This window comes from Schistocerca gregaria, chromosome 5 (assembly GCF_023897955.1).
Source record: "Schistocerca gregaria isolate iqSchGreg1 chromosome 5, iqSchGreg1.2, whole genome shotgun sequence".
Taxonomy (NCBI): domain Eukaryota; kingdom Metazoa; phylum Arthropoda; class Insecta; order Orthoptera; family Acrididae; genus Schistocerca; species Schistocerca gregaria.
In genome coordinates this window covers 319,976,815-319,989,796 of record NC_064924.1, presented here as the reverse complement: position 1 = coordinate 319,989,796, position 12,982 = coordinate 319,976,815, and the positions used below count along the sequence as shown (strand labels likewise).

General features: G+C 43.2%; 2 protein-coding genes across 2 annotated transcripts in view; one reads left to right on the top strand and one right to left on the bottom strand.

The window, feature by feature from the left end:
* Nucleotides 1-12,982, bottom strand: part of LOC126271956 (unconventional myosin-Ie-like) — a 379,140-nt gene that overhangs the window by 215,999 nt on the left and 150,159 nt on the right. The gene's annotated exons all lie outside the window — the stretch shown is intronic.
* LOC126271968 (uncharacterized) overlaps nucleotides 8,296-12,982 on the top strand; it is a 57,821-nt gene continuing 53,134 nt past the window's right edge. The window contains exon 1 of the mRNA XM_049974428.1: nucleotides 8,296-8,407. Within this exon, the coding sequence (XP_049830385.1) occupies nucleotides 8,379-8,407 (29 nt within the window). The 5' untranslated portion in view covers nucleotides 8,296-8,378. The remainder of the gene's footprint in view (nucleotides 8,408-12,982) is intronic.

The window sequence follows — 12,982 nt, the reverse complement described above, 5'->3', positions numbered from 1 at the left end:
ACAATCGTGAAAAGATCCCGCCGCAATGGAAAAAAAACAAAAAAAACACCTTTACTTTAGTGATTTCGACTCCAAATCCTGTATCATGTCCGCGACACTCCCTCCCGTATTTCTCGATAATACAAAACGTGCTGCCCTTCTTTGAACTTTCTCGATGTACTCCGTTAATCCTATCTGGTAAGGATTCCACAACACCGCGAACCACATCTCCGAAAGAGGATGGAAAACCGTAGGGTAGGAACTCTTAAGTAGATCTGTTGCATTTGTGTGTTCTGCCAATAAAACGCAGTATTTGGTTCGCCTTCCCCACATCATTTTCTAAGTGTTCTTTTCAATTTAAGTTGGCTCTGGCTCTGAGCACTATGGGACTCAACTGCTGTGGTCATTAGTCCCCTAGGACTTAGAACTACTTAAACCTAACTAACCTAAGGACATCACACACATCCATGCCCGAGGCAGGATTCGAACCTGCGACCGTAGCAGTCGCACGGTTCAGGACTGCGCGCCTAGAACCGCGAGACCACCGCGGCCGGCCAATTTAAGTTGTTCGCAATTGTAGTTCCTCGGTATTTAGTTGAGCTTACGGCCTTTAGATTTGATTGTTTTATCGTGTACCCTACGTTTAACGAATTCCTTATAAAACTCTTGTGTATGACCTCACGCTTTTCATTATCTATGGTCAATTGCCAATATTTGTACCACACACATATCTTATTTAAATCGTTCTGCAATTGGTTTAGATCTTCTGAATACTTTACTAGACAAACAACAGCTTCATCTGCAAACAACTAAGACGGCTGCACATATTGTCACCTAAATCGTTTATACATACAAGGAACAGCAGAGGTAGGTTAGGTTACTTACTAACTTTGAAAACGTCATAAATCATTTCTCTTTTATTCGGTGGATCCAGAAGTACGGAATCAATTTGAAATTCCTTGTCGACAGCACTCGACACTTCATATGAGTAAAGACCTAGTTATGTTCTATAACAACGACGTTTTCTAAATTCGTGTTGACTATGTATAAACAGACCGTTCACTTCGAGGCAATTCATAATGTTCGAACACAATCCTACTGCAGATCGACGTTAATGATATGGGCCTGTAATTTAGTGGATTACTGCTGTTGCCTTTTCTGAATATTGGTATTACCTGTGCTGCTTTCCAGTGTTTGGGTATGGGTCATTTGTCGAGCGGAATGCCTCGAAAGGTCTTTTCAGGCTTAGACTGTGTGCACAGTATCACTGTAGGCAAGAGAGCTTACCAGCATCGTATGTTGCCCGCCTAACTTCGTACACCACATCGACGGCATCCTAACATTCAGGATCCGCTACCGTAGGACACAACACATGGAATATCTGCCTCGTAATGGTCGTACGCTGTCCAATTCACCAGCTGATGACCGCTAATTACAAATGATGCGTAGGTATCCTGAGGGGGGAAACAAAAGAACTGAACCCTGCCTGTTTGCAGGATACCGAGAGGGCTGTGTCTACCAAAGCAGCTCACAGTCGTCTCCACATGATCAACTGCGCGTCCATTATAAGCAATAGTACACCTCTCCCAACACCGTGGTTCGCTGTGAAGGCGGGCTAGGGGCACTCTGAATGGAACTTGGATCAATTGTGTCAGGTCCGCTTCACCGGCAAGTACAGAGTTTGACGATATTGAAATTTCGACATTAGCCGCAGTCGGGCATTGAAATAAATTCAATGGCGACAGCATAAAATTTATGCCGGATCGGATCTCGAACCCGGATTTCTCGCTTTACGCGATCGTTCGCCTTAACCGTCCGGCTACCCGAGCAAGCTTCACGTCCAACCCAAATTGTCAACTTCTCGTACACTACAAACACTGAGGTAACAAAGTCATGGGATAGCGATAAGCACATATACAAACGCCGATAATATCGCGTACACAAAGTAGAAAAGGGCACAGCCTTGACGGAAATGCCATATGTACTCACGTGATTCATATGAAAAGGTTTCTGGCGTGATTATGGCGGTACGACGGGAATTATCAGACTTTGAAAGCAGTATGGTGGAGCTAGACGCATGGCCCATTCCATTTTGGTGATCGTAAGGGAATTCAAAATTCCCAGGTCCACAGATTCACGAGTGTGCCGGGGACACCAAATTTCAGGTATTACCTCTCACTGCGGACAACGCAGTGGCCGACGGCCTTCACTTAACAGCCCAGAGCAGCAGCGTTTGCGTAGAGTTGTCAGTGCTAACAGACAAACAGCACTGCGTGAAACAAGCGCAAAAATGAATGTGGGACGGACGCCGACGGAATCCATTAGGAAAGTGCGGTGGAATTTGGCCTTAATGGGGTATGACAGCAGACGACCGACGCGAGTGCCTTTGCTAACAGCCCGACATCGCCTGTACCATCCCTCTGGGCTGGTCCCCATACCGGCTCGACCCTAGACGACTGGAAAGCCGCTGCCTCGTCAGATGAGTCCCGATTTCAGTGTGTAACAGCTGATGGCACGGTTCTAGAGTGGCCCAGATCCCATGAAGCCATGGACCAAATTTCTCAATAAGGTACTGCGCAAACTGGTGGTGGCTTCATAACCGTATTGGATGAGTTTACATCGAATGGACTGGGTCCTCTGGTCCAACTGAACCGATCATTGACTATAAATGGTTACGTTCGGCTACTTTGAGACCACTTACAGTAATACACGGACTTCATCTTCCCTAACAACGATGTCATGTCACCGGTCTACAATATGAAGTATTTGCACCACCTACCCTCCCCCCTGCCCCCCCTCCCTCCCAGACATTTATGGGAAATAAGCGAGGTGTCGAATCGTACACAAAATCCTGCAACGGGATATTTCTGAGGTACTTCCAACGACTTGTTGAGCCCATGCCACGTGGCCCGCATCTCGTGGTCGTGCGGTAGCGTTCTCGCTTCCCACGCCACGGTTCTCCGGTTCGATTCCCGACGGGGTCAGGGATTTTCTCTGCCTCGTGATGGCTGGGTGTTGTGTGATGTCCTTAGGTTAGTTAGGTTTAAGTAGTTCTAAGTTCTAGGGGACTGATGACCATAGATGTTAAGTCCCATAGTGCTCAGAGTCATTTGAACCATGCCACTTCGAGATGCTGGACATGTCCGAAAGAAAGGATAATACACATACATAAATATTAGTACAGGATTCGTCTGACGCCCCGAGCCGTACCGAAGCTATATTACGCCCCCACAGAACTGTAAAGCTGCCAACCCCCCCCCCTCCCTCCTTCCCTCCTTCCCTCCTTCTCTCTCTCTCTCTCTCTCTCTCTCTCTCTCCACTCTCTCTCTCTCTCTCTCTCTCTCTCTCTCTCTCTCTCTCTCTGGAAATTATCTTTCCGCTTTTTTGCTGTCCTACACTATTTTGTAAACCAGGTTTAATGAAAATGAAGCATTACTGAAGAATAATAGTTAATAATCTATACTGCACACAACAAATATGAGTGTTGTAAATATATTACAAATTGTGTGAACTATCGAAAAAAAATAAAAAGTGAAAACTATCTTACTGATAATGATAGTTGCTGTACATTGGTATTACTACGATGTATAATGAGCAACATTTTATTTGCTCCTTAGAAATTATAAGAGTTCATAAATTATTAATTTGAAATAAAGAAAGAAGATTGAGAAAATGTTCCTTTTACGTTCTTCACACGATGATTCAACTCAAGTAAACAGAATGTAGCTGTCTGTAGGCACAACGAATAACAACTCACGCACTATTATTTATCAGCCACAGCGTGCTGCTGCTTTTTCCCTGCCGAAGCATAGCAGATCGTTTCAAAGGAGACTTGGGAACACGAACACCCATTGGGGGAGGGGGGAGTTGGAGGAAGAAAATCTATCCCTCCACTTTTTTAGCTTGATTCCTCCACATTGGCGTCTCGCTCCAGTACTGAGTCATTAGAAACCGCAAAAAAACTAGAAGCCTTCAGTCAAACAGTATATTTGCTTCAGCACGCGCTCGCCGACCTTAGAAATCATACAATACCTAGCGAAGCAGCAACAAGAACTCTATTGTTGAACCTGAGCGAATTGTGTAGGCGGTAGCAGAGTGAACCAAGCGCACTGTTTCTATGTACACCATACTGTCGATAGACGTCTGTTCGCTAGTACTGTAGTTGTTTCTTTATAATACTACTTGCGCCAAATGACACCGTAGAAAAGACGTCGTAATAACAGCGTGCACTCAAAGGAAGGGCTTTCGTCTCAATAGGCACAAGATGGAAACAAGAGGCGAAGGTAACTCACGTACGTCTCTCTGTTAATTGAAGAGTGGAAATGTAAAAGTTCTAAATGTCATTTGTCCTCAAAACGCGTTTCAGCGTTACTGTGTTTTCATATTCTGTTGCGTAGCCGTCGACATATTCCAAGTGCCGAATAGTGGAGAAAATATTTCAAACATTCAATACTAAATGGCGCATGGTCTTTGTGGCAAGCAGTGAGTCACGATCATTCGGCCTGGGACGGGGTGAAGGGATAACACAAAAATTATTGGTGAGTGGGCACAGGTATTTGAGTTGTTACAGAGATCTTGCAATTTCACAGAAACGAAGAAAGGTAAACAAGATCTTTATTCCGCAAGATGTACACAAAGTTGTAGGCTCACATAAAGCTATGAACCCATTCCATGTAATTCCAATGCGTATAACTTACTTCTTTGATTTTAATGACGCTGTTGAAACACTGTCGTCAACGCAGGCGTGTAAGATCTCCAAACGGAGTATGAGCAATGTGTCATGTTCATTCATATCAAGTTACTGTTAAAAATTCTTACTCTAAAACACTAACTGTAGGAGAATGTCAATGTACTTACAACTGGAAAGAACATGGCTAATTTATGCCATATTTACGATTAGCAAAACAGAAAGACCTGCTCACGATGTTGGCATTTCTTCTGCAAAAGCAGACGGAATTTTAAGTGAACTTTGCACCATCTGATCCCCAACAATTGTGTAGGAGGCAGAAGTCAGTTCTGATTTTTTTAATTGAATCTGAATTTGTTATTCTCTAGCAAAAAATTAAAAAGACTTGAGAAATAATTTTTGTTTATAGTTCTACTCGTAACAGCACCACTGCCGTATTTCTGTATTTGCATAACAACAAATAAAATGTGGTGCCTCAGAATTAACAGCAATTGAAACGAAAATTTTCTTTTTGACGTTCAGAACCAGTCAGCTGCCAAGCATGAAACTTAGAATGTTTTTAATAAATTATCTATTTTCTAATTTATCTCTTTTTGCAGTGACGAAGTGGGCAATATAATTGGCTGGTATCAGAATAGCTACCCAGTTTTTTTAAATACAAATAAATTACGTACAAAAAGAGAGACCGGTTGCAAGATGACTCACCACTGTACAACAAAGATTTACCAAAAAACAAGAATACACTTACTAGGTTTATTCTGCAAACGGATATCTTATTACAGGTAACTGAAGGAGACGAAAAAAGTACCGGTACGCAGAAAATCAGATAAAGACCTCCTTTGGTCAGATACAGATGCCACTTAGACCTCCTCACTGGAATGTTCCAAAGAATCTGCAGTGTCACTGCCACTGCCATGATTGTCTTCCTTTTCCCCCACAGCACATCGTCTTTATTCCCATCTAATGCATTTCTTACAAAGCACTTCTTAAAGCCAATACAACTGATGCACTGGATGGCCATGTCCCTTCCACAATCAGGTATGTCCGCAGCTCGCGGTCTAGTGGCTAGCGTTGTGCCACTGGATCACGGGGTCCTGGGTTCGATTCCAGGCCGGATTGGGGATCTTCTCTGCCTGGGGACTGGGTGTTTGTGTTATCATCATCATCATCATCATCATCATCATCATCCGTGATAGTGGTCAGATTGGATTGTGTAAACAAACTGGACTGTGTAAAAATTGGGACTTTCTACAGGCGCTGATGACCGCGCAGTTGAGCGCCCCACAAACCGATCACCACCACCACCACCACCACCACCACCACCACCACCACAATCAGATATACTGAAGGCTTCATTAACTTCTCATTAGGGTTCAGGGCTCGACAACCTTGAAGCAACCTATGGCTGTACCCTGTTTCAGATGTCTTTAAATGGCTAACTCACCACTACATCTAAACTTGCGGCTGCGACGTCATGCCTGCTCGAATGGCGGAAAGATCTGTGTTTCATTTCAGGATTCTGCCTTCCTTGCCGCTGTCAGAAGCCCTTTAAAATCATCAAGGCTCTACATCCTGCCATTCTTAGAAGAGTATCTGACCTTCTGCTCCAGACAGTAAACAGCCCATCTATAACCAACTCATTGGTCATCCAGATTTTTTCGTTGCAACGAAATATGGCGCCAAGCGGCAGTTGTTTTTTGGCATTGTTTTACAGTGGATGATGATGTAGGATCGTGTCTTTCCTCCATTGGTAAACACGACTTCACGACGATTCGCGATTTCTCACCGCTCGCAGTGCGGACCAGTACACTTTTGGCGCCTTCTCTTCAGATATACTGGATGGCATGTCGAAGTAAACAGGGGTCTCGTCAACGTTTCCGATTTGCCCTACGACGTAAGCATGTTCCTTTCACAGTCTTATTACGTGTCGCTGCTACTCGACAACTTCTCCACATACGATGCTGGAAGAAGCTGAGCGTCACCCTAGTACAGCAAGCAGAGCTGACTTTAAATTGAACACCACATTCCTATGCTAATTCACGTGTTTTATTTAGTATGACATCCTCCTTTATGTTATACTTTGTTTTTCTCGCGCACAAACGCCACTACTTCCTTGTCAATATTTTCGAAACATCCGCTCTGTGCGCCACTGGAAACTTTCCTAGTCCACTTCGCATTTTTCGGACGTTCTTTATCTTTTTGCTATCTCCGAACACTGGCTTCAGTGACTCCATACTTCCCCGATGCCGTCAAATTGTTTGTTGCTTCTGTATCCCAAACGACCATGACTTTGAAATTTGTTTCACAGTAACACCATCCCGGTGATAAATACGATGTTGAAACCAGTTGTTCCTGATTACGATCCATCACACACTTTACTACGCAGTTTAGAAGTGGGATCTCTAAACCCCAACAATAGCTGATAAAAAAATTGCCGCAGTAAACACTTGCTGTTATCAGACAACAATGCTCGAAGTATAAGCGTACGTTCAAGGTTAAAGAGGTAGTCGTGGCAGAGAGTGGAGTTACAGTGTAATGGGAGCTCGAGGTTCTATTCGATAAAGAAAAGACTAATTGCAAATCATCAGCCGCAAATGCAACACGACCTTCTAACTTCTAGGCACGAAATATTGGTAAAATACGTCTTGGATTCGGAGATACAGGGCACATTGTTTTTTATTCTACTAACAAATCTAAGATTTGACATTTAGGACATTTGCCATTTCCCTTCTTCAGTTGTTACACTGTCTCTCAGAACGTTTGACATTTCCATTCTTCAGTTGTTAAACTGTCTCTCTTTCTCTAAGTGCCTGCGTCCTTGGCGGGGGCCTTTCTCCCACCACATATCGGTACGGCCCTGGATACATGAAACGAATATATTATGCTATGATTGTGCAAGTAAAAGTATATCTTTTGTATGCTGTAGATCACTATATGATTGTAAATATGAAAAAAATACAAAAACGACAACAACGCAGACCGTAAGCAGTCGTGGGGCGGAAAGATGAGAAGGGAAGGCTGGCCACTGTGAGCGAGCTGTTCTAGGCGCTGCAATCCGCAACCGCGCTGCTGCTACGTTCGCAGGTTCGAATCCTGCCTCAGGCAAGGATGTGTGTCATGTCCTTAGGTTAGTTAGGTTTAAGTAGTTCTAAGTTCTAGTGGACTGATGATATCAGATGTTAAGTCCTACAGTGCTTAGAGCCATTTAAGCCCATTTGAGCAGGGAAGGCCTGTTTCCCCGGTCCCCGGCTCACTCCCGCAAGCATTGTTCTGTGTTGTCTACCGTACTGTACCTCCAAGGAAGGGACAATTATTCTGCGAAAACCAAGCTGCAGGAGAAACTACTTCGACTGATTTTAAAACTGGAGCGTTAGGCAGCTGTGCGTCTGACTGTTGTGTCTGGTGATAACGCCGTAGTAAGGTAGAGACCACAGTGAAGGCCAACGTTTCCCGTGATGTGCCTCGCACCCCAACCACGTAGCGGGCAGTTAAGTGAAACATTGCGAGCAGCGAAAGAAATGGAGTGCGGCAGTGGTGGGGAGGCGGTGGGAGTGGGGGTGGGGGTGGGGTGTGGAAGGGGGGAGTGACGGTCGGCGGCCGAACCAGCTGGTCCTGAGGGCTGCACCGTCAGTCGGGCACGCGACCTCTCACAACGCAAAGCGGCGCGCTCACCCACGCAAACACGGCCAGCTCCTCCGTTACCGCGCCCATCATGGCCGTCAGCTGTTGCCGCGTACACAGGTAAACACGACGAGACGCACGCGCACACACCTACAGTTGTTCAACATACTTTTTCGCGATATATCAGGAATTTACTACATTTTTGTAACGCTCCTCTGGAAGACTTTGGACTTGTGCGTCACTGCTCAGTGTCATTAGAAAGCGGAAAGGGGTGGGTTACCAAACGGGCCGGTAACCAACACCGTCAGCCCTTAGGGATATTGACGAAAAAGTATAGTAAGATGCACACATCTAGCAGCGCTTGAATATTCTTCGGACAGGCAGCAACCAATGATTCGGTGCCTCATTACAATATAGTGGAAGTTTCAGTAGTTTCTTAGGAAGAAAAGCTAACACTTCTATCACGCAATGACTACATCAATAAAAGATTCATATTACGTTGAAGCAAAATCCGCGTCCACCTAGCAAATATATATATATAGATTCTATGCTATTCTTTTTACAATACGCTACAAGTTTCTAGGTGGAAAAGTTGTCAGTGGAAGATAAAGAGTTATTCCAGAAACACTTTTAGACTAAAGTTCTTTTATTGTATTTCTCTGTCTCGGGTCGCAAAAAATATCATGGTCAGGTTCGACGCGTTTATCATCAAATCACATGTTTTAAAAGAAAGGTAAAACAATAGAAAACTAAATTACAAAAGAAACTAACTTATAAACACAACGATAGGCATCTACGGTTAATTACATAACAGTATACGGTTCATAACTCTTGAATCCTAAATATATGTTAACCGTGTAGGCACCTGTGCTGGCCTGTTCAGCTGACACGTCGAGTCGCTACGTAACATACTCTAGTGCTTACGGTTGTGTACAGAAGTCAGTTTTATTTGTAATTTAGTTTCCAAGTATATTGCTTCCCCCTGTTTTTCCTTTTTAAACTGATCATCTTATGAAGGCTTACAAAGGAATTGACACCGGTCATAATATTACTTGTATCAACAGATACTGAGAAATGCAATAATTTCTTTTTCTACTAGGTCAGTGGTTTATACCGTGTATGTCTTGTCTGTGTAACCTTTAGTTGTTCGTTCTTCAACTTTTTTATGCGAATGTATTATCCTGACAACTATCTGCTCAGCGTTCCCCACTACTGATAGAACTAATTTATTGAACTGTATCAGAGACGAATGCCATTAATATGCATTTTTTTAAATAGTGATTTCAACTTCGTATTGAGTGCCTGCCCAAAAGTTCTCAAACTGGCTCTCATAAATATTTACCACCATGTTATGATGCCACATTAACTTTTTCGTTAAGATAACACTAACTTAATAATGACGTGGGTCAGTACCTGAGAAATTTGTATCGGAAGTAGAACTGATTGGATTAGACACGTTGTCGAACGCCTGTTCAAAAAGTTCATTGTCGAATATTTCCGACCATCGTATTACTAACAAAGAAACATTGCCGATTAAACCTGATATTTTCAAGAGGAAAAAAACACACTTATAAGATATCGGCTCCAGCAAGCGATCCCGGGATGTAAATTTGGGTCATAATCGTGATAACACGCAGTTATGATCTTTTGAATATTCGCGCGCGCCGGTTTGTCACTCACTCCGCCGCCTGATATCGAACGCAAAATGCTGTGCAGCGGAGTGATCAACAGCCCTCCTACTTGCGGGCTGTTGATGGCAAGGGAAGGGAAGGGAAGGGGGAACGCAGTCACGTCTGCCGACTGTTTTTCGAAATCTTGTTCGACGAGAACTCAATACATTGCAGAAAAGAGTACGATATCAACTTTACGCACATATATGTCCCATATTATTTTAACAATATTCAAGGTGCCTCAAAATCAAACTGACGCATCAAAGAAACTGAAGAATTATTATGAAATGAAGTTAACGATTTCGGTTTACAAGATAATCTTGCCCAACACACTAAAGAACAGCCCAACTCCTCCAACTGTACTTCACTTTAACAGTCATCTTTACAATCCAAAGAAAAGAGCGAATAAGAGCGATGTTTATAAGCAAATAGCGCAACGCTACTTCTTTAATGATACTCATTTCATTCATTTAATCTGCATTTCTGCATCTCGACAGAAAAATGTTCAATGCAAAGAGATCTCTGGTATCAGCTACAGATTAGAAACCGAGCACTCCGACACAATGATCAAAGCAAAGCACAGTACTTCGCACTCGCACATAAAGCGGCTGCAGCGGGGCCGATCGAGTGACAACAACAGGTGCGAGCGCATGATTCAAAGCTGTGCTTTCAGAAGCTCAAAAGTGAGTATTTTTAGAGTATGGCCGAAATTTTTCCGCGGGGGCGACACCTTGCAAGTGTACATTTTTCTCCTTATAATTTGTGGTCATGTTGCCGATGTTTCCTTTGTGTGGCTTAGTCCCGGAAGATGGATACGATTACTAGTTCGACTGTTACTTCAGGTAAATTTTCGTTAAGTGTGTTTCACTTTATGGGTGTAATGTAAGAGTATGAGATTTGTAGAATACCGTCAACAACGACGTCATGAGAGACTGAATGCTACATTTGTCAGACAAGGGTGAGGTAGGAACTCTGTTACTGTCTAAGAAATCACCCCAGAAAATGATTTACGGTACACACAAGAAACGTGTCAGGCTGACGAGAAGGGGATAACTGCCAACAGATCTCACATTAGCTCCGGAGGCTGTATCTTACAAGTCTTGGTCAGTGTTGTGAACGGAAAGCTGTTCTAATGACCGACAATGTGAAAGCAATTACTCATTGGAACAAGTGGCATAATTTTCACTTTATAATAAGAACACCGTCATGGTGGATTACTGCGATCTATTCGAACTATAAAGTAACATTACACAGGCTGTACTGGGACCTCACATAGAACCATGACAGTTCACATACAAAGCATGATTTTTTGGTTAGATAGCACTATTTTTAAACCATCGAGTTATGCGCAAGAGAAGTACGTAAGATTGGGAACGCATAACGACAACTGCACACAAATGTTATTTTATTGAAGACGTGTTCCAATAAATTTACGAGATTTGTTCAAACTGTCTACCATGGACCTCACCACGTGCTTTCCACTACGTCGGGCATGACAACATTCTGCTTCCAGTGGTAATACGGAGCACTGATTCGGGCAATCAGCTCAACACTTGTGGCTGATGAATTAACGTTCGCCCTCTTTCCGCCAGAGCAAAACAAAAGTATGGGGTGTTATAAATAGTTAAACTAGCTGGCCATGCGACAGGTCCTGGTCGGCCTATCCAGAGTTAAATGTTAAGTGAAATCGGGTATAAACATCAAAATATTCTAGGGCAACACCAAGCAGTTACGTCAGTGTGACATGCAGAAACTGAGCCGCTCCTGTTATGCAGCTAAAAGCAAAGGACCTACAGAATCAATCACTCCAACCCAAATGTCTATGAAAAACCTCTGTTCTTTATATCTGACAGCTATGTCACATGTATTCTCAGATGTAACTACTTCGACTAAATCAAGTCACACGTGTAAAGTATGGTTCATCTGTGAATAACAGATATCTAGAAGGCAGCATTATTTGCATTTCGATGGACAAACCACTACACAAACACCATACGATATACGAAATCGAGTGGTTTTATGTTCGTACTTTCGGAAGGTGATTCACGTTGTTCTCCTCCGATATCCTCCAAAAAATTTGCTGATTTGAGCCCCTGTAGGTAACCCAAGGTGTCACACTTCTCTTTGAAAGCAATAAAATCCCGTGTTCTCAAATCCTGACTTCAATCTCTAAAGTGCAAAGAACTAATAGTCTGTGTTTCGCTCAAGCGCTGATGAAGAGCAACAAATACATACAGGTATACCGAAAATCTCTTCCATTAAGAAATAAATTCTTCTAGACACTACGAGATTTTTTGGTTACTCACAGCTCACCGTAACACACGACGTGGGTGAGATCCACTCAACACGCTGGACGCTGGATTCATGATCTTACACATATGAATACGTGGTACTGTTACCTTGGCGGGCGACAAACAAAACAACCAACAACGAATTGGTTACGGGATATTGCTTACCACGAGCAACGAGCCACAACAAAATGCACTACTCAAACCACAGGTTAAAAGGGATACGTTTCTCAACAACAACAACGTGCTTTGTGTGTAACCTCCCACGGTTTTTTTATCGGCCTAGTCCTAAAACAACTCGTATACCTCATAATTATTACAAAGCTTAACAAGAAAAAGCTCACACGCCTATCACAAAATCATCTTTGGCATAAACACTGCCTGCCGAGAAAGGTTCGAGAGTGATTTTATTCCTGGTGTATAAGCAACGTCGGCTTAGTAACTATGACGGCAGCTTGACCTAACAACTGCAGACAACAGATATTGCATTAGACCAGTCAGAGGTGAGCAGGCAGCGTTAAGTAGAGGACGTACCACTGTAGTGTGGCAACGTTGTTGTGTCACAAATCGCAATGGAGGAGCATCTCTTAGTCAAGTGTTCCAAACATTCTCCAGAATGTTCTGAAAAAAAGAAAGGAGTGTGCAAAATTTTGTGCCGCATACCTTGACTCGCGAACAAAAGCGACTCGTGGACGCCTACAGAGACTTGATCGAAATACAAAATCCAGACAATTTTT